The 21,503-nt window shown below is 39.4% G+C and overlaps 1 protein-coding gene across 6 annotated transcripts in view; it reads left to right on the plus strand.

The window, feature by feature from the left end:
* IQCH (IQ motif containing H) overlaps positions 1-21,503 on the plus strand; it is a 192,281-nt gene that overhangs the window by 66,806 nt on the left and 103,972 nt on the right. For 4 of the 6 annotated variants that reach the window (XM_046009109.1, XM_046009110.1, XM_046009111.1 and 1 more), the window contains exons 1-3: positions 2,363-2,480; positions 9,444-9,523; positions 11,529-11,567. In XM_046009109.1, coding sequence (XP_045865065.1) covers positions 2,363-2,480; positions 9,444-9,523; positions 11,529-11,567 — 237 coding nt within the window. Of the gene's footprint in view, positions 1-2,351; positions 2,481-9,443; positions 9,524-11,528; positions 11,568-21,503 lie in introns of those variants that run through there. The other 2 variants (XM_046009107.1, XM_046009108.1) reach the window with 1 other exon arrangement.

Here is a 21,503-nt window from a genome sequence, read left to right on the forward strand (position 1 = left end):
TATCAGTAGGATGTTACAATTAGTTCCAAGGAGAATCCAAATAGACATTTCTACAAATCAAGAGTAGTGAAATAAATTTGCAAATGGACACACCACTGGCTTTTGGGGGATGACGGAATCGTCATCCCTCTGTGTGACAGTTTATTCGCATGCATATAAAACAAAAAGTATTTGCACTGATTTCAGTTTTCTATAAATTAATCTTAATCTCTAGAGAATTGTAAAAAAGACTCATCAAAAACAAAGGTGATTACAGGGGTCAGATAACCTCCAGAGGTTCCAGCATTTCAACGAAAAGATACCCAGCCTCTTTTGCTTATCCCAAAGTCTTAACTTTTTCCTTCCAGTGGTAAATGTACACGCATGTGTTTATCTAAAATTAAGTCAATTGCTCCAACCAGTACTAAAGCAAAAGTTAAAATCATACCTATATTCTTTGGGATTCTCTCTGAGTTCAGTAATGAAAATATAGGGAATTAGAAGGAGGTCTGTTTTTCACATCTGCAAGTCAGGCATAGGTCTTGGAGACGGGATTTAATATTTAAGGGTGAAAAATTGTCGTGAGGACAAAGAATTACTCTTAATATTTTAAGGTAGTTAAATCCAGTGTTAGAAAAATTAAAGCCCGAAGTCCTCATTTCAAATGGAGCTTAAAGAGTTGTACTCTGGATGAGCAGTTCTTAAATTTTAGAAGTACACATGATTGACCTGGAGTGTTTACTAAAAAATGTAGATTACTGGGCCCCAATAGTACCGATTCTCAAACTTCAGGGCACATAAATTATGTCCTGGAGGCTTCAATAATGCACATTCCCAGGCCCTGACCTCAGAAGTTTAGACAGGCTCAGGAGATGGCCCAGGAGTTTCATTTTAATAAGAAATTCTCCACCCAAAATGATCCTGAGGTAAGCAAACTGAAGATTTCTCTTTGGAATCATTGTTTTACAAGTGAAGTCTTCTCCAGCTCCCCAATCCCTCAGTGTTCCTTTCTCTGAATTCCTGTAATACTAGACTTCAATATCCTTAATAACAACATAACGTCGTCATCGAGGTCCTCAGGCAAACAGAAACCATATTTGCTCCCCTTAGAATCTGTGCCAACTTCTTCAGCTTAGTCCAGTTTGGTACACGGCTTGCAGACGAGGATTTCCTTGAGACCCAGAGTGCCTTACTGTCCCTCCTATTACATGAGAGCAACAAGAGGCTGAAGCCCTATCACAAGTGAGTTTCACATCCTCCCTGGCTTTCTGGCTTCCACACAATAGATCCACCTTAATGAAAGCATTACACCTGCCAGAAGGCTTTGCTCAATTCTTCCTTGATTGACTAATTTGTTTAATAGTCTCGTGTCCTTCAAAAGCCCTGCTCCCAGCCGTGCTGACACAGTACGAATTCAATACTATCCATGTTGCACAGTTACACTAAATTCATCTATTTGGGCAATCACATCTTCCGGTGACATGAAAAATGTCTAAAAATAACTGTCTCTTTGTTGCTGTTTTGTTTTGTTTTTAGAGAGAGATTGAGAGAGCAGAATGTGAGGGACAGAGGGAGAGGGAGAGAGAGAATCTTCAGCAGGCTTCACGCCCAGCATGGAGCCCAACATGGGGCTCAATCTCATGACACTGAAATCATGACCTGAGCTGAAATCAAGAGTCAGCTGCTTGACTGACTGAGCCACCCAGGTGCCCCTAAAAATAACTTTCTTTTATAAAATATGACTCATTGTAACAATAGGGGAATAGTTACAAGCACATAGATTTTCTTTCTTTCAGAACCAAACCTCTCCTTGGTTATGAAGACTGTGTACTTGATTTCTCCAAATTTTAAAAAGAATAACAATATTTTCGATCGCTGGAAATGTTATGTATAAAGAAGTTTTAGATCGCACTGAAATTACATTTCTACCTTAAAATGAATTTTTTAAAAGATATTATTTATTTATTTATCGGAGAGAGCACAGCAGGGGGAGCAGCAGGCAGAGGCAGAGAGAGAAGGAGGCTCCCCACTGAGCAAGGAGCCCCATGTGGGGCTCTATCCTAGAACCCTGGGACCATGACCCCAAGCCAAAGGCAGATGCTTAACCAACTCAGCCCCCAGGCATCCTGAAATTATCTTAATACCGTTTATTTCACAATACCACTTCGGGAAATGCCATTTTATCTTGGGTTAGAATGTTAAGCTTAAAGGAACGTGTACTATAGTGTTTTCTTCATGCAAAGGATTAAGGCACTAGATGTGCTTTCACAAATAAGATGAGTAGAGTAAGTTACACTTGTGAAATTCATAGAGCTCAGACTTTGTCGAAATGCTTGGAGTTAAAATCATATTCTTTTAACCTTCCTTTTCAGGGATTTTAAGTATGATTGAACGAGGACTGATTCCACCGACAGCAAGGATTACCTTTCAGAATCCACCCATTGTACCAAGAGCAGCTCCTCTGCATAATTTTGATGAAGCACATAAGATCCCAACTGCCGGTAAGACAGTCTTGCCTGAATGCTTAGCTGGGGATACACAGGAATTACCTCCCACCAAAATCTAGTCTTCCAGTACCCAACTTGTATCTGCAATCATAGGACAGGATAACAGCTGTAACAGTTCTGAGTTTAACTTGACTGAATAAAGTAACTTTAGTCTCCTCATTGAATACCGACACACAGCCTGTTGGGTTAGAAGGTTGGTATTTTCAAGGGGCTCACAGCTTGGTTGGGAAAACAAGACAGACAGAACAAAGATAAATAACAATACAAAGAAGCATAGCATAAAAACCCAATGGATGTTAAAGTCTAGTGCTACAGGTGTTCAAAGGGACAGTTGTGGAGGGGGCAGATAATAGACTTCAAAGAAGAGCCTAGATGAAATCAGGTGTTCAAGAAAAGTGCCAACATGGGACTCTACTACTTGTGGAAACTCGGGCAAGCCATTTACTTTGTCTGGGCTCCAGCTTCCCCAGTTATAAAATAAAGGGTTTGGGGCTAAATGAATTCATCTGTTCAACAAATATTTGGTGAGTGCTTGCTTTATCAAAGGTAGCATTTAAGGGCTGGGGATCCAACAGAGAATAGAGTAACTCAGACAACATTTCTGCCCCCATGGTGCTTACATTCCAGTGGGAGAAACAGATAATAAGCAGGTGAGTAAATGAGAATTTGAGCTAGTGGTAAGTGCTAGAGATAAAACAACATGAATGAGAGAATGATAAGGAAGTGGTCACTTTGCTTGTGAAGGAAGGGTTGGGGCATGCCTCTCAGAAGATGCATAAGGCTTGAGTTGAGGTACAAATGATTAGAAGAAGCCAGTCATGAAAAGATGTAGGGAAAAGCATTCCAGATATAGGCCAGCACAGATACAAGGACCTAAAGACTAAAGAGGGAATGAGCAAGGATGGTATAGCTGGAGAGCCAAAAGCCAGGGAAAGAAGGGAGGATATGAGGCTGGAAAATAGAGAGGAATGACTTGACATAGGCTGGAGCAGAGACTACGAGTTGTTCTCAGTATTCATTCTTCCCTACTTCCACAGTAATGGAGCCATGAGTGGGCACATGTCAGCTTAGCTAAAGACAACATTTCCCAGGCTTCCGTTCAGCTAGTTGTGCCCTGTGACCAGGTTCTGGACAAAGAGGAAGAAAGCAGAAGTAGGAAGAGAAACTTCTGGGCTGAACCTGTAGGAGGAAAGGAGCATGGTCTCCCCCTTTCCTTTCCTCTCTCTGGTTAGCTGTGAGGCAGATGTGATAGGGAAGCACTTGAGAGCTACAGGTGGAACTCCATGTTCCATCTCCCAAGTCTGGCAGAGCTGCCCAACCAACCTGGGACTGTCTTCCTTTCAACTCTCGTGTGAGAGAGAAATAAACTCTTAATTGTTTAAAACACTCTATGTATTTTAGGATCTTTCCCTGTAAACATATTTTACTACAGCAGAACTAGCATGGACTAGCCAACCATGACGGGGAGTTGGATTTAACTAAGTATAACAAGAGCCCACTCAAAGATTGAAACAAGAGGTTGAAATAGTACCAATTCCTCACAAGTTTTTCCAGAAAATAGAAAAGAGAAAACACTCCTCAGGCTATCTTAGGAAGCCAGCATTCACCCTGATATCACAACTAAAGACATTAGAAGACAAGAAAACCACAGTCTGTTTTCCTTCATGAAAACAGATATAAAAATCCTCCACAAAATATTAACAAATTGAATTCCATAATATAAAAAAAAAGAATAATATATCATGACCAGGTAGGGTTTATCCTAAGAATGCTAGACTGTTTTGACACTTTAAAAAAAATCAATCAATGTAAATCATCATATCAATAGACTAAAGAAGAAGAACCATATTGCCATCTCCATCTTAATACATAAAAATAAAATAAAATGCAACATCCATTCAACAATAATACATTTTTAAAAAGAACCCAAGCAAACTAAAAATAAAAGGGAACTTTCTAAGCCTGATATGGGGCGTCTACCGCTAAAATCATACTTAATAGTGAAAGATCAACTGCTTTCTCTATAATTATGATCAGGAACAAAGCAAGGACATTCACTCTTACCACACCTATTCAATATTGTATGGAAAGTCCTAGCCAATACAATGAGGTAAGAAAAAGAACAAAAAATAAAGAAATTAAACTGTCTCTCTTTAGGAACAGAATGATTACTACATAGAAAATTTGCAAGATCTAAGAAGAAGATGATAGAATAAATAAGAAAGGTTAGCATGGCTTCAGGATACCAAATTAACATATAAAATATAACTGAATTTCTATACACTAGAAATGAACAGTTGGAAATTGAATTTTAAAAAACAATGCCAGGGTGTCTGGCTGGGTCAATCAATAAAGCATGTGAATTTTGATCTCAGGGTCATGAGTTTGAGCCCCACGTGTAGTGTATACTTAAAACAACAACAACAACAAAAACAATGCCATTAAAATAATACCAAATAATTAAATACTTAGGCAGAAAACTAAAAAAAAAAAAAGTGCAAGATCTGTATATTAAAACTCCAAAATGCTAACTAAAAAAACTTCAAACAAGACCTAAATAAATGGAAAGGTAAGCCATGGTCATGGATTCAAAGACTCAGTATTGTTATGTGAACCATCCCAAAGTTGTCTATATACTCAATGCACTCCAAATCAAGATCAATAGAATATTTTTGTAGAAATTGACAGGCCAATTCTAAAATTTGTATGGAAAAGCAAAGATGGTACAATAGCCAAAAGAATTTTGAAAAAGAAAAGTAACTTTGGAGGACTCATGTTATCTGAGTTAGTATAAAGTTGTAGTTATCAGAACAGTGTGGTATTAGCAAAATGATAAATACAGAGATCCATAAAGCAGAATAGAGAGTTCAGGAGTAGATCTACACATTCAACAAGGACACAAAGGCAATTTAATGGAGAAAGAATAGTCTTTTCAACAAATGGAACAACTGAAGATAGATGTATAGAGAACTTTGACCCATCCCTTGCACTATGTATAAAAATTTACTCAATGGGGCGCCTGGGTGGCTCAGTGGGTTAAGCCGCTGCCTTCGGCTCAGGTCATGATCTCAGGGTCCTGGGATCGAGTCCCGCATCGGGCTCTCTGCTTGTCGGTGAGCCTGCTTCCCTCTCTCTCTGCCCGCCTCTCTGTCTACTTGTGATCTCTCTGTGTCAAATAAATAAATAAAATCTAAAAAAAAAAAAAAAATTTTAAAAATTTACTCAAAATGGATCATAGAACCAAATGTAAAGTCTAAAACTAAGAAATTTTACAAGAAAACAAAGGGGGAAAATTTTTGTTTCCTTGGGTTGGGCAAAGATTTTTTAAATACCATAAATCCATAAAAGTAAATAATGGGTTCATTGGACTTCATCAAAATTTAAAACTTCTACTCTTTTAAAGACTGTATTAAGCAAATGAAAAGAAAAGCTTCAGATTGAGAAGTCATATTTCAAAACACATACTTGATAAAAATTTTTGTCCAGAATATATAAAAATCTCTCAAAACTCAATAAGAAAATAAGCAATCCAATAACCTAATAGACAAAGGATTAAAACAGAAATTTTACCAAAGAAGATATATGGGTGGTAGATACATAAGTGAAAGCATGCTTAACATCATTAGCTACTAAGGGAGTATATATTAAAACAAATCTTAATATATTTAAGGTAATTGAAAAATGCTTGAGACACCTTGGTGTCTCAGTACCGGTTAGGCATATGCCTTCAGCTCGGGTCATGAGCCTAGGATCCTGGGATTGAGCCCCACATCAGGCTCCTTGCTCATAACTGAAATCATACCATGCTTATTTTCTAATCACAATGGTATGAAACTAGAAATCAATTACATTAAAAAAGAAAAATCCTATGATCATCTCCATATGTGAGAAAATTTAAAAATCATGTAATATAACTCAACATTAATAATGGGGGGCGGGACCTCTGAGCAGAGTAGAAGTGTAAGAGGATTTTATGACCTTGATTATTGCCTTCAGCCAAATCCCCAGAGCCAATATTCTTAGTAGGCAAACTTTAGGAGCATTCTATCTTGCCATTAAAAGCAGAGACAGTTCAAGAATGACCACTACTGCCACCATCATTGAACACGTCCCCGAGGCCCTAGCACACACAATAAGACAAAGAATGGAATGGAGACAAGGAGGGAGAAAGGGGCATCGGCCAGGAATGTATGGGACTGCAAATATTAGAAAACCTAACTACCAATGATTTAACTAATGAGAGGAGTTCATTTGTCTCACCTGTAAGAAATCAGGAAGTAGGAAGCGTAGGGCTGGTGGTACTCAATGGAAAAATCGAAACAGCTCTCTTTCTGTTTTATCTTCTTTGGATGTTTGAGCTCAACCTCATGCTTGCCACCTCCTGGTTCTGTGATGGCTCCTACAGATCTGGGCCTTAACGTACACATTCGAGGTGGAAAGAGGGGAAAACAGTGGTTACCAGTTTCTTCCCAGAAGCCCCTGAATGGACTTCCCCTTATATCTCACTGGTCATATGGCTACTGTTAGGTCTAAGAAAGGCTGAGAAATTGAATGTCTAGGGCTGGAGTTAGGTTTAGGGTTAAGATTAGGATTTGGGACATACTTACACTGAATTCTTACACAATAAGTTATGCTCATTACAATTCATTCATAAAAATTCTTTGTTGGATATTAAATATATTTACTAATTGGGCCATACTTATGCTAAAACACTATTTGTTGTTTATCTAAAATTAAAATGTAACTGTATGCCCTCTAAAAATTTTGTTTGCTAAATCTGGTGCCCTTTGGAGCTGGGCATATTGAAAAAAGAATATGTTTTAAAATTAGCAAGAAAGAAACGGTATTGGGCATGTACATAACAGGAACTGACATAGAAGCATAGAGGGTTGTCCAGAAAGATGAGATTTTTTTTCCCCCTGATATTATTAACTCTGGCAAAGTTTATCATACAGATCTTTCCAGAAGGAAAATTGAATAGCAAAATATAGGCAGTACCTTATAATACAATTCTGTTGGAGATGTACATCCTTCAAATTCATGTGTCCCAAAAAACTTAAGGCAACATGCAGTTATAATTCAGTGACAGAATTTCTGCAGGTAATTAATAAAAACTTTTTAAAAATTTTAGATATACCATTAACTGTGGATTACCCATATGAAATTACAAATCTTTTAGATCTTTATCTACCAAATTTCATTAAAATTTTACTAAAATCCTTTCAAAATTCATTAAAATTTTACTAAAATCCTTTCAAAAACTTGTCAGCTGCTGTTTTGTTTCAACGTGAGAACTTAACCATAAATCTTACTCATCTGCAGGAACCTGATAGTTTAACCAACAGTACACTGAGCCTGCAGACACCAGGAATAACAGGGCTTTACGGGTGAATCTGTGGATTTCAAGTAGCCCAAGTGCCGGGTGTGGAGTGGTCTTCAGATGTGGGAGGACATAGCCCAAGTGAACAACAGTGTAGGAGAGCATAGAGGTCAAGGCAAAACTTATAGGCTTAAAATGGAGTCTTCAGGGGCACCTGGGTGGCTCTGTGGGTTAAGCCTCTGCATTCAGCTCGGGTCATGGTCCCAGGGTCCTAGGATTGAGCCCTGCCTCAGGCTCTCTGCTCAGCGAGGAGCCTGCTTCCCCCTCTCTCTCTGCCTGCCTCTCTGCCTACTTGTGATCTCTGTCAAATAAATAAATAAAATCTTAAGAAAAAAAAAAAGGAGTCTTCACACAGTCTAGGCAACTGCCAGGCTCCAGGAAAGGATGAGCCAAGAAAACCAAAAAACCAGGTCAAACCAGCTTGATCAGAGGCAACCAACAAATGCCTTTTGTGGAGATAAATTTTATTATTAGATTCTGGAATTCCTACTACTTTTTAAGAGATGGCCGAAGAGATTGCTTGCGGCCAACCTGTGAAATGTGAACGGGGTCCAAACTGTGCACCGGTGTGCTGTATTTGATCGGTGTCTGTCCATTCTTTCTCAGATGAAATGGACAGAAAAGGGGTTGGACTAAGGGAGTTGAAAGAAGCCTCACTCCTTTGACTCAATTTACTGTTTAAATAAACTATTTTTGTTTTCTTTCTTGGAAAGAGTAGTATATGGATGTCTCACCCCTGAGAATGTCAGACTTGAGCTATTTGTAAAGGGCAGCTGGATTTGCTGCCAGGTGACAGGAGAGATGTGATTTCTCTCCCAAGCATTGTCTAGCAGGGAGGCCAACACCTATGGACCAGATGTGTTCTCTAAACATTGTTGCTTTGAGATTTAATTAATTTCAAAAATGATATTTACTGTGTTTTTTCACTTGTATTATATCTCCCAAACCATTTAAATTCTTCAGAATCCTCTTTTTTACTGACCACACAATAGAATAGTCTACCATGTGCAGTTATATTAACTTCCTTATTAAATGAACTTGGGAATATGGCTATTTGAAGAGATCTTATAGGAAAAATTTTGTAAGGATTTTATTTATTTTACTTGAGAGAGGGACAGAGAGACAGAGCACAAGCAGGGAGAGGGTCAGAGGGAGAGGGATAAGCAGACTCCCCGCAGAGCATGGAGCCAAACATTGGGCTGGATCCCAGGACCCCAAGGTCATGACCTGAGCCAAAGGCAGACGCTTCACCAGTTGAGCCACCAAGGCACTGCACAAAATGTTTTTATATGACAAATATTACTCTTCAATGGGCTTGCTTTTAAGATGTGGCTTTTTGTCTGGGGAGGGTGCACAACATGAGTTGACCTTATATTCTGAAGGAACAGTTTCCATCCCATGCTTTTGGCTTTCCTTTTGAAATCAGTGATCACACATGTTTCACTGAATTGATACAGGCAAGACAATAGTGAACAGTGACAGAGCCATTTGACTTTCAAGTGGCAGACCCAAGAGCTTCCACCCAGTGACCTAGCCTTTTTCTGGAAGCGGTAACAATGCACCACCTCCATCCACAGCCCCTTTGGCTACACTTCCGAAACCACAGCCGATTCCCGCGGAAGCAAAGAAGTTCTCTTCCAAGAAACAAAGATCAAAGGTATTCACGCTTCTTTTTTTTTTTTCCCCTTAAGATTATTTATTTATTTATTTATTTGAGAGAGAGAGCTCATGAGCGGAGGCAGGGGCAGAGGGAGAAGCAGACTCACCCCTGAGCAGAGAACCCAATGGACCCTGAGATCATGATCTGAGCCCGAGGCAGACGCTTAACCCACTGAGCCACCCAGGCACCCCTCATGCGTTTAACTAACAGAAGAAAATTGTTAAATACAATTCTCAGTGAGATGTTTAGTAATACGCACATATTACAGAGTTGTAACTTTCGTATAGAAATAAATACTATTTTGGCTGCTGGGAAGTATTTGATTTTTAAAGGGGGATTGCTGTTTGTACAGCAGTGTACGGCATGGCAAACTTTATCATGACAGTATCCACGGGGGTCTTAAAAAATTCAATCATGTCACATTGTGACTAAATGACTGGGCCAACCTTTACCACTAACTGGGTCCAGAGTCCCGAATATGATAGCTATTGCTTTATATCCAAATTCATGTTGCACAGGGTACGTTCTTATGAGGTTTTACTCTACTTCATTGTCTTTAAGCGTAGGATAAAAAGCAAGCTCTCTAGTTTTGCAAAGATATTCTAATGAGGAAAGGGAAGAAATTCTGTCTTCTCTAACATGAGGACCTCACGGTACAACATTATTAATCCTCCTGGAGATTGTCCAGGTTTAAAGGTGCTGGACTTTTGAAGCTTGCTTTCTTACGTTTATAAGCCACAGAGTTGGGATCGTTGAAACTTTTCACCAGAAAAAGGAGACAGCTGGCAGGGTCTTTTTCTGAGCTTACCCTATGTGGTCATATTTATAGCTGCTCCCATTAAAAAGATTTTAAAAAGCAAGGAAGAAAGAGAAATGGAAGAGTGGCAGAGAAGAAATGAATTCTACTGTCTCTATGTAGTAGACTGTTACCTGCTCTTCCCAGACCTTCTTAACACCCAAATTGTCCTCAAGATGCTTTCCCTGCATTTGCAGCCCTGGTGGGCTGTGTCCCCTTAAGAGATTTCCAAGCTGTTTATGTAGCAGCATGTCATGTGACACCCCAGTTGCCATGGCAAATATTTGTGTTTCATGAAAAATGTGGGTAAAAAAAAAAAAACAAAAACTGATGTAAATGGCCAAACCCCTAGACAGACAGGCCTTCAGGCTAGTGTTTGGCCTGCACCACGATTGTTTCAAATTCAGCTGTTTAACAGGCTGTGCGAAGGCCACGGGCTAATGTGCATAATGGGAACAGGCGGGGGCACCTGTTTTGATTCTCACCATGTTTGAGCTCTCAAGTCCCACGGTGTTATAGACAACAGATCTACAGGTAATACAAACATCACTAGGTACTCTGCGGCAATCGATCTGAATCCGAAAAAAAAAGTTTTGTTTTAATAAAGACACTTTCGGAGGGCTAATTAGCCCTGCCTTTAATATCCTCTCTGCTGACTTCACAAAGCTTTCCCCTAGTGCTGGGGCAGTCATATTTAAAGACTCTTTTCTGTGGCCTCGAATCGGTAGGTTTCTGAATCGACTGTTCAGTGGTAAATGTAATTATTCATATGCTCTGTGAAAAGCGTCCTAGCATGGAAGTGAAAAGGCTCACCGAAACCCTGATGGAGCCAGAACAGACCTTGGGTCAGCGTCCACCATTGGACGGCGCGGTGCCACACGGAGAAGCCCTTTCTTGGAAATACTCCTTTCAGTGTCCCCTAGAAGCGGGACTTGGCATCTGACTACAGTTGTTGTTGTAAATATTTACTTTGTCAAACTCTCTCTTCAAATCAAACAGGGCTCTTGGCAAGCAAGGCAGCATCGTCTGGGGTGGGAAAGGTCTTTCTAATTATTAGCTCCTGCCTGCATAGAAAGAGGGAACAGGCTGGCCCAGCGGGGGAAGCTGGGGGAAGGAGGTGGGGGGAGGCTCTGTGCTTCTATTTGTTTTGTAAAATTGCCCATGAGAGTCATTTTGATTTAAACTGTGTCTCATTCTTCATTGTAGGGGAAAGGCAAAAGGTCAAGAGGACATCATGATAAGAAGGTCTGTAATTTGTGTGACTAGTTGAAATTTGGGGTTTGTCACCTGATGTCCCTTCCTTTTGCTGCAGGGCAAAAGTATGGGAGGCTGGTGACAGCTGGAGACTGAAGCAAAAGTTCTTTTGCTCTTCTTTTATAAAAGAAATTAGATCATGCCTTCAGAAAAAAAAAGGTTCATTTAAAGTGAAAAACCTTCCCCACCCCCCTTCAGTTAGGACTGAATTACTTCCCAGGCTTCAACCCAGAAATGTGATTTAACATCCTCAAAATCTGGCTGAATCACAACGGTCTTCAACCTCAATCGAGGATCCTCATCTTTTGAAAGTCCACTTGAAAAGAAATAAAATGCGAAAAAAATTCACTTGGCCCTCAGCATGTGCATATGTGTGTGTGTGTGTATGTGTGCATTCATACACACATACACACACACACACACACACACACTGCATATATGAGGTCACTGGTAAGGGTATGGGACTTAGAATGAAGCTGCCTAAAACCAATAAGGTAACAAAAACTTTGGGGGAATAACATCGTTCCCACAGACAAGTACGTGCCAGTAAAGAACATTCCACTGGGTCATGCGTGAGTCATAAATGTTCTGTACTTGAACCAGTGAAGAGCTGGATTCTTCTCTTACTAACAGAAGAATTTTGAGCAAGCCACTGAAATTCTTGGTGCCTCAGTTCCTCCTCTGATAAATGGGGATAATAGCTCTTTTCTCAGAGGTTTGCTATATTAGCGCTGTTAATGTGTGTGGAAATACTCTGGAATTATAAAGCGCTTGTTTTCAGAATTCACTGGCCTATTTTTAAGAACATCTTCTAGGCCTCTGTTCCTTTGGGGATCTTATCAGAAAGAATTTCACACGGAGCTTAACCACCCCTGTTTAAGGAAGAAGAGCCCACCTTTTGGGTTTCCTTGGACTTCTGCAAGGGTGGGACTAGACAGAGCTGTACTTACAGCAATGACTGCATACAGACCTTCTGAACCGAGACAGATTGCTCCCGTGTAAACGAACCAATGCACTCAGAACCTTCCTCCTGCTTCCCTTGACTTCCTGCTGGGGGAAAATTGTGAGCTTGCTTCTACACTTCAAAAAGGATGTGATTTAAGAACACTAGAGGCGTGATGTATCTGAAGATTGAGAACAGCGAAAGTTGATTGAGGATGTTCTTAGAACGTGACAGTAAGCACCTTCCACACCCCCCGAATGCTCACAGCAGCCCTAGAACCTCCGTCTTGTCATTGTCCCCAGGCCCATGCAGTTGGTCAAAGGGTGCAGGGGATCCAGATGACAGAATGAATCTCCAGAGTCCCCACTCCTACACACAAGGTTATGAACTCTTTCACATGAGCTGGTTTTCCAAATGTTACCACCACTAGGGTGATAACTACTATTGACTACCACACCCACTGACACTACTACTAACTACTAGCACCTTGCGCGTATCACGTGCTTACTCTGTGCCCTCCAGGGTTCCTATGCTTTACGTGGATTAGCTCACCTCATTTGACAACATCTCTGTGCAGCAGGTACTATTATTGTTCCCATTTTCCTGGAAGGACCCAAATATGAAGAAGTTAAGGTCATCTACCTAGACAGAGCCAGCATACAGAACAGGGCCATGCAGCAGCCAGAGCCCCAAAGCATTAGACAGTTTTTAAACTTCCAATCATTTTTGGTGGAAATCTTTCTAAGAGATCCCATCTCTCTGCCTCCCTGATGTAACTAACATCTTCTCTCCCCAGTATCACATAGGCAGAGAGCCCGTTTCCGGTCATTTTTCATTTGTTTCCTTCACACTCGGGACACTGCTTGTCAACTCTGCTGTCCTGTCTGCTTTCGCCGGCTCTGACTTTCAGAGACTTTTCTGTCTTCTAGCTCATTAACCAAATAACCAAGACTCAAGAAGTGGAAGGATAAAGTGGAGACAGTCAGGCCCTGCGCAAGGATCCAAGGAATAAGATAATACACAGTGGTAGACTTTGTAGTTATTTCAGAAATCTAAGGCCAGTCTTTTCAGGGCTCTAGTTCACATGTGGTTAAGGTTGCTAAAATTGCCTCTCTCAGCAAATATATCTTTTTATTATCTCAAGGCAGTCATGTTAACTGTGTTAAGATCCACTTAATTTCAATTAATATTTTGATAATAAAAAATCTTTTTTATGGGTAAAACAAGCAAACAAATATATTTATTGGACATAAGGGTCCAGGTTAATTCATGAGCATGTTTGCTTCTGGAAATGGAGGAGGGAGAAGAAAGGGCTAAAAAGAAATAGGAAGACAATTTCAATTGTACCTTATGTACTTTTTAAAAAATTTTCAACACATATATAAATAATTTAAATATATCTAAATCTTATAAATAATTATATATAAAATATACTATATTTTGAAATGTAAAATATATTTTACATTTATATATACTTAATGTAAATATATCTTTATATGAATGTAAATATATATTTATATATTATATATTATATATAATTATATATTATATATGTAAATATATATTTATATTTACATTCATATATATTTACATTACAATAATATAAATATATTTTTTGTCTTCTTTGCTTCGGAGATATATATATCTCTCATATATACATCATAAATATTTTATATTATCTAATGTTATCTACTTCATCTTCATGTAGATTCCTCTGGTTTAAACTACTGGACTTTTGTAGCTTGCTTTCTTACATTTATGAGCCACAGATATATATAATATACATATACATATAATATGTAATATATATGTGTGTATATATAAATATACTTGTGTATATATGTATGTACATATGTATATATGTATATATACGTATATATATAAATACACACACACACACCCATATATATATAGCAAAGAAGACAAAAGATTAACATGTGCCCATGGTAGTTTTTTATATTATTTTTCTGTACTTCTCTGTATTTTCAAAACTATTTCCCAAATTGGAGAAGAAACAAATAAAAGAAAATCCTATTTCCAAAGACATACCTCTCCATAAAATCTCCTTGGCTACAGAAAGAACAGGTTTGGGTGACAACCTTTAACGTCAATTTTGGAGTCTTGCTTTTCTTAGTCATTGTTACATTGTTACTTTCTTTATTATTTCCTCAGTGTATTACTCTTGGTCCTTATGTTAAAAAATCATGACTATTTTATAGGAGAGGCAGCTGAACTATTTTAAAGAAGCAACATGTGTGAAGCAACATGTCCGGCCTCATTTCCTCCCGTCCGCAGAAGGAGGGGAGTAAACCAGCTCGGTTTTTAACAAAACGTCCATAGCCCCTACAACGCTCACCCTAAGACCCCCAGGAAAAGGAAAAAAGCAGAAGTTCCCAGGAGGTGGGGCTCTAGACCCCTCACACCCACCGCAGCTGTGTTAACTGTGCCCTCTTTACCATCAGATTATATCGTTTCCGAACAAAGTGTTCCAGGTTTGAAAATATATACTTTGAAAACCACCAGGTGGTATCTAGCAACAGTTTTAGCTTTAATGTGACCTACCTACTGAAGGAAATAAGCCCACTTCTTTGTTTCTGTTTAATTGAAGTGTAATTAACCTACAGTGTTAGGTTAGTTTCAGGTCTTCAATAGGCCGATTCAGCAATGCTCTAAGTACTCAGTGCTCATCCCAAGTGTACCCTTACTCCCCTTCACCTAGTTCACCCAACCCCCACACACCTACACCTCCCCTCTGGCAACCATAAGTTTGTTCTCTGTATTCAAGAATCTGGCTTTTTGTGTCTCTTTTTTTCTTTGTTTGTTCATTTGTTTTCTTAAACTCTACATCTGAGTGAAATCATATGGTTTTGATCTTTCTCTGACTGACTTATTTCACTTAGCATGATACCTTCTAGATCTGCACACATTGTTGCAAATGGCAAGATCTCGTTCTTTTTTTACGGCCCAGTAATATTCCATTGTGTGTGTGTGTGTGTGTGTATGTATATGTACATATATATGTATATGTGTGTGTGTGTGTGTGTGTGTATACACACAAACTGCATCTTCTTTATCCATTCATCTGTGAATGGACACTTGGGCTGTTTCCATATCTTGACTATTGTAAATAATGTTGCTATAAACATGGGGGGGGCTTGTATCTTTTCAAATTGTGGTTTTGTTCTCTTTGAGTAAATACCCAGTAGTGGAATTACTGGATCATGTGGTAATTATATTTTTAAAATTTTTGAAGAAATTCCATACTGTTTACCACTGTGGCTGCACCAGTTTGCATTCCCACCATCAGTGCAAGAGGGTTCCTTTTTCTCCACATCTTCTCTAACAATTGTTATTTCTTTTCTTTTTAACTTTAGCCATTCTGGCAGGTGTAAGGTGATAGGTCATTGCAGGTTTTATGCATTTCCTTGCATATTTATGCATTTCCTTGATGATTAGTGATGTTGAGCATTGTTTCATGTGTCTGTTGACCATCTGTATGACTTCTAGAAGAAAACATAGGCAGAATTTGACACCAGCCATAGAAACATTTTTCTAGAAACGTTTCCTCTGGCAAGGGAAACAAAACCAAATTAAACTATTGAGACTACGCAAAAATAAAAAAATTTTGCACAGCGAGGAAAACCATCAACCAAACAAAAAGGCAGTCTATTGATATGGGAGAAGATATTTACGAATAATCTATCCGATAAGGGGTTAGTTAGTATGTGAAATATATGAAGAACTTCTGTAATTCAACATGAAAAAAAACAATTAATCCAATTTTAAAAAGGGCAGAGGACATGAATAGATATTTTCCCATATCAGCCTACTTCTTGAAGAGCGGAGAGTGCCTCCCTGGTGGTCTTTGTGCCCCGCACAACACAGTCTCCTTTTTTGTATTGTCCTAAAGGGTCACAGAGAGGGCAGGTGATACTTTGGCAAGAATTGGAGTTCTCCAGCCTGAAGATACAAGATGAGATTCAGAAGGAATTCTAGGACTGTTCTTTCCTCTTTTAGACTCACTTTGGCTCACAAAACCTCATTTAATTTACCTTCTTAATGGAAGAAAAGAAAAAAAAAATCCAAAACCAGAAACCTGGGGCCTCATTTAAAACCATTTCCGTTTTCTCGAATTCATTAGCAGCTGCCACCCTCCCCTATGCATTTTTGACATGAAACTTTCAAAGTGAATGAAAATTACACAGTTTAATGTGTAAAACAAGTTTTTTTTCTTGTAAGAGGTAATTGAGAAAAAAAAAACTCATAAAATTGTCTTTATCTGTCTTCATAGCACCTAAGTATACACTTCTTATTACTTGGGACTAACAATTTTACTTAGTAAAATTAAAGTGAAACTTAGAAAAAAGCTTAAGTTACCAGTAAGCCACAAAATGACCTTAATTTTTTTTTTTTTTTTACTTTATCTCTTTCATTCATTAAACCATGGTTTGGATCATGGTCTGATCCTTCATAGAAAATTTGGAAGGTTCAGAAGGGAGAAAAAATGCCTAAATACACACACACACAAAATCCCATAATACCATATCCCTTTGGCATTATTTAAACTTTGGCATGGCCCTCTGTTGATATCATCCAGTGACCCATCTCTTTTCTCCTAACAATTTATCATAAGCCTATATATATATATATATATATATGACTTAAAAGTCTTTATAGAACATTTCATAGAACATAATAATATGTCTTGAAGATATATCATAATTTTCTTAGTTATTATCCTATGGTTTGATATTAAGTTATAAATGTCAGATTATTAATAACTATTCTAATTGTTAATCAATAATTAAATAAAACTGCCATGAACATCTTCCATATTTGTACATAAATCTTTGTATTTAAGCTACTTCTTAGCAGTAGAATTCCCTAATCAAGGGTATGGACATTTTCAGTAGTCTGTCAGTGTTTCAAAACTCGAGCTATGAGTTTGCAAAAATAACTTTATGATCGTAGAAGAGTTTTGTGCTAAAAACCGAGCCCAAGTAGCTATCAGTTTCGTTCATACATTCATTCAACTAATCCTCACTGACCTTTAACCATGTGCCAGGCAGTGTATTAGACCTTGGGGATGTAGCAGTGAACAAAACAAACCAAGTCTTTGCCCTCTTGGGACTTATATTCTAGTGAGAAAGGCAGATATTTAATATAATGGCCAAGCAGTGATAAGTGCTACGAATGAAAATAAAGCAGCATCCATATGCAGGTTTAAAGGACGTGACAAGGCGGGGTGTTGTAAGAATTTTGCAAGTATCCCTTAGCCATGTGGGATCAACAGACTTGTTAAACACATATTTTCCTCAGGAAAAGCGCAAGGTCAAGCTTTACTTTGGTGATAACAGAGGTCCTTTTGAAGGCTCACTCTTCTTGCTTTACCACATGGGGAAAAATGATGATGTGCCTTTTCTCAGAAATCTAGGAATCCAGGCTGTTTTCACTCCCCACCTGCCAGGATCCCTGTATGGATCCCAGGCAGGTTCCGCCCATCAGTCCTAATTGTTCCAAGCGGTTGCCCTTCCCTATGTCGCATTCTTTCTTTCTGAAAATATTAAAAAGGGAGCAGAAAAGATTAAATCAATGCAGCAATAAAATGAAATAAGTCTCGGGGCGCCTGGGTGGCTCAGTGGGTTAAAGCCTCTGCCTTCGGCTCAGGTCATGATCTCAGGGTCCTGGGATTGAGCCCCGCATCGGGCTCTCTGCTCAGCAGGAAGCCTGCTTCCTCCTCTCTACCTGCCTCTCTGCCTACTTGTGATCTCTCTCTGTGTGTGAAATAAATTTAAAAATCTTTAAAAAATTTAAAAAAATGAAATAAGTCTCTAGAAAAAGAAATATCACATTTAGCTGAAAACATATTTCATCTCTCTTAAAAATCTTCCTGATTTGTTCTGTTTGATCTTCAACCAGAATTTGATCCAATGAGTGTTTTTGTTCCAAAGGAATACATCAAGGGGTAGGAATTTTTTTTTCCCCTCCTCAGAAAGTGTTTCAGAATTGAGGAAGACTCATTGGGATAAAAATACCTTTCAAAGCAATTGCAGAAATTAGCCCTAGAAAATTGCTGTCGAACTGAGTGGCCTTTACACACAATTCTCTTCCTTTATATATGTCTCTGCTCGGTGAGTTCTCTATCTTTGCCTTTTATCCTATTTATAAAGCTTAGGGACTCTCTCACTTTTGATTGACTCTTATGGCTTAAATGCAGTGTCTAGGTCCTATGCACTGAGAATTGTTTTGTTGATCTGTAGACCCTGACTACTGCAATATCGCTCTCTGGGGTTCTCTCCCCATGACCACCTTCATATGTAGTTGGTATAAACAGCTATTCCTTTACTATGGTGTGTAAGTTTCTAGAAAAGCTTCCTATTTAAAAAAGAGGAGAGGAGGGGGAAATCCCCAGTTCTTTTTCATGGTACACGAGGTGATGCTATTGGAGAGGTTTGCCTTCGATGTGCTGGCTCTGCTAACTCCAGGAGTTTATTGAATAACACATAGCATTTTGTAAGGGGTGACACTTTGTCAGAGAGACATTGGGTGTCAAAATCAGAAGCTCCCTGAATGACCCCCTCCTGGAAACTAATACCCCACGAGACTTGTGAGAAGTGACTTCCCAAGGCCATGTAGTAAGGTGGTAACTGCCTAGATCCTAGGTCTTCTCACTTCAAATCCATCCCTTTCTCACCATGTCCTGGTTCACTACCATGTTCACAGGGGTTAGTTTAGCAGACTGCTTTCCAAATAAGAAGGAAACAGCAGGCCAGGGCCAGGAAGTGGTAAAAGGAAGGTCGAAGGAGGAGAGCACAGCTTGGTATGGGGCCATATGGGGAGTTCTGGACAGTTAGGGCTGTGGGCATGAATGGTATGGGAGAGGGGAAGGGCAACTAGCTGTGTGATCACGGGCAAATCACTTAACCTCTCCGAGTCTGTGTTTCCTAACTATGGTGATAACCACATGGACAGGAGGTAAGTCACTGTGAAAGGTTCTTTAGGCATGTCATGATGTTCACAGCAACTCTCCTCATTTTTAGAGATGAGAAACATTTAAGTGTAGAGGATACTGTCTTAGCTTGGACTGCCATAGCAAAATACCATAGGCTGTGGCTTTAACAGCAAACATTTACTTCTCACCGTTCTGGAGGCTGTGAGTGCAAGATCAGGATGCCAGCATGGTTGGGTTCTGGTGGGGCCTTCTTCCTGGTTTGCAAGCAGCTGCCTTCTCGCTGTATCTTCTCATGGTAGAGACATAATCTCTCTTGTGTCTCTTCTTCTAAGGGCACTAATCTCATCAGGAAGCCTTCCACCCTCGTGACCTAATTACTTCTCAAGGGCTCCATCTCCAAATTCCATCACATCGGGGACCGGGGCTTCAATGTATGAATGTTGTGGGGTCACAAAACATTCAACCCATAGCAGATGATAACTGGCCCAAGAGTATGTAGCAGACCGTGGTAGGGCTTGGACTTAAACCCCGGTTAGTCAGACCTCAGGGTCAAGGCTCATTTTCCTGAGTCCATAATAGCTTGTTCAGTAAAAAGGCAAGGCTGGGGCTCCTGGGTGGCTCAGTTGGTTGGCATCTGCCTTCTACTCCTGTCACGATCCCAGCGTCCTAGCATTGACCCCTGCATCAGGCTCCCTGCTCAGCAGAGAACCTGCGTTTCCCTCTCCCTCCGCCTGCCGCTCTGCTACTTGTGCTCTCTCCCTATCTCTCCCCATCAGATAAAAAATTTAAAATATTTTAAAAAAGAAAAACAGAAGGAAAAAAAAAAAGGCAAGGCCTGTGAACTCTAGACCCGTCATGCTCTAAAATTCAATATTATAATTCTGCTGAATCCCTAAATCCTGATTAGGTCAGCTACTCTCTCTGAATTTTGTTTATATGTTTCAAATAATGTTAGTCCTCTGAGGTAATGATGTCTGCTCTGTACAAAACTTAACACATTTCAGACTCTCGAAAAATATTAAAGAGCAGGCCAGACAAGTGGCATCTCTGGTTTTTCAGGGACTAATGCACATTCGATCTCTGAGGGTCAGTTCACTCCTACTCTAAATCTAAGTGCTCACTTAGAGCCAAAATGGCGGGAGGAATTTATTTGCGTTCACATAACATAATTGCCAAAGCTAATTACTAACGGATATGTATGCGTGTCCGAGAAAGGGAACATTAGACTATGCATTCAAAAGCAATTTAGTCTTGGGGTGCCTGGGTGGCTCAGTGGGTTAAAGCCCCTGCCTTTGGCTCAGGTCATGATCCCAGGGTCCTGGGATCAAGCCCCACATCAGGCTCTCTACTCCGCAGGGAGCCTGCTTTCTCCTCTCTCTCTGCCTGCCTCTCTGCCTACTCGTGATCTGTCTGTCAAATGAATAAATAAGATCTTTAAAAAAAAAAAAAAAGGCAATTTAGTCTTTCTAGGTAAATCCTTCCCTAAAAGTGATATCCATGTTGGATTATCCCAAATACTTGATTATTTACCTCGAGGAGATCTTGGTAATCTTTTAGGGACGCTCAGCTATGCTATCCACATGTGTGAAAGGAACATTTCTCATAAAGACATTCCGCTTAGAAATATGCATCCCTTTTTCCTAGAGTTCTTCTTTGGGCAGTTATTTCTGAAGTTTGGGAGGTAATACCTGGCCTACTTCTTTTTCGCTTCACCCTTGTGACTTACCGACGTATGTAATCATCACCCTGCCTTCCTGTTTGTTTCGTTTTGTTTTAAATTTAGAATTTTTCTTAAATAATGGCTCCAGAAACTCTCAAAATTACCTAATTAATAGTAACACTTTGCAAATAATAAAGAGCCTTTCCCCAGCTAGTTGATTCCAGAAACTCTCAAAATTACCTAATTAATAGTAACACTTTGCAAATAATAAAGAGCCTTTCCCCAGCTAGTTGATTCGGTTAGTTAGAGCAGCGTGCTAATAATTAGGCCATGACCACGGGTTTGGGCTCTGGCGAAGGTGTGGCCAGGGTC

The sequence above is a fragment of the Meles meles genome, chromosome 6 (assembly GCF_922984935.1).
Source record: "Meles meles chromosome 6, mMelMel3.1 paternal haplotype, whole genome shotgun sequence".
NCBI classification, from domain to species: Eukaryota; Metazoa; Chordata; class Mammalia; order Carnivora; family Mustelidae; genus Meles; species Meles meles.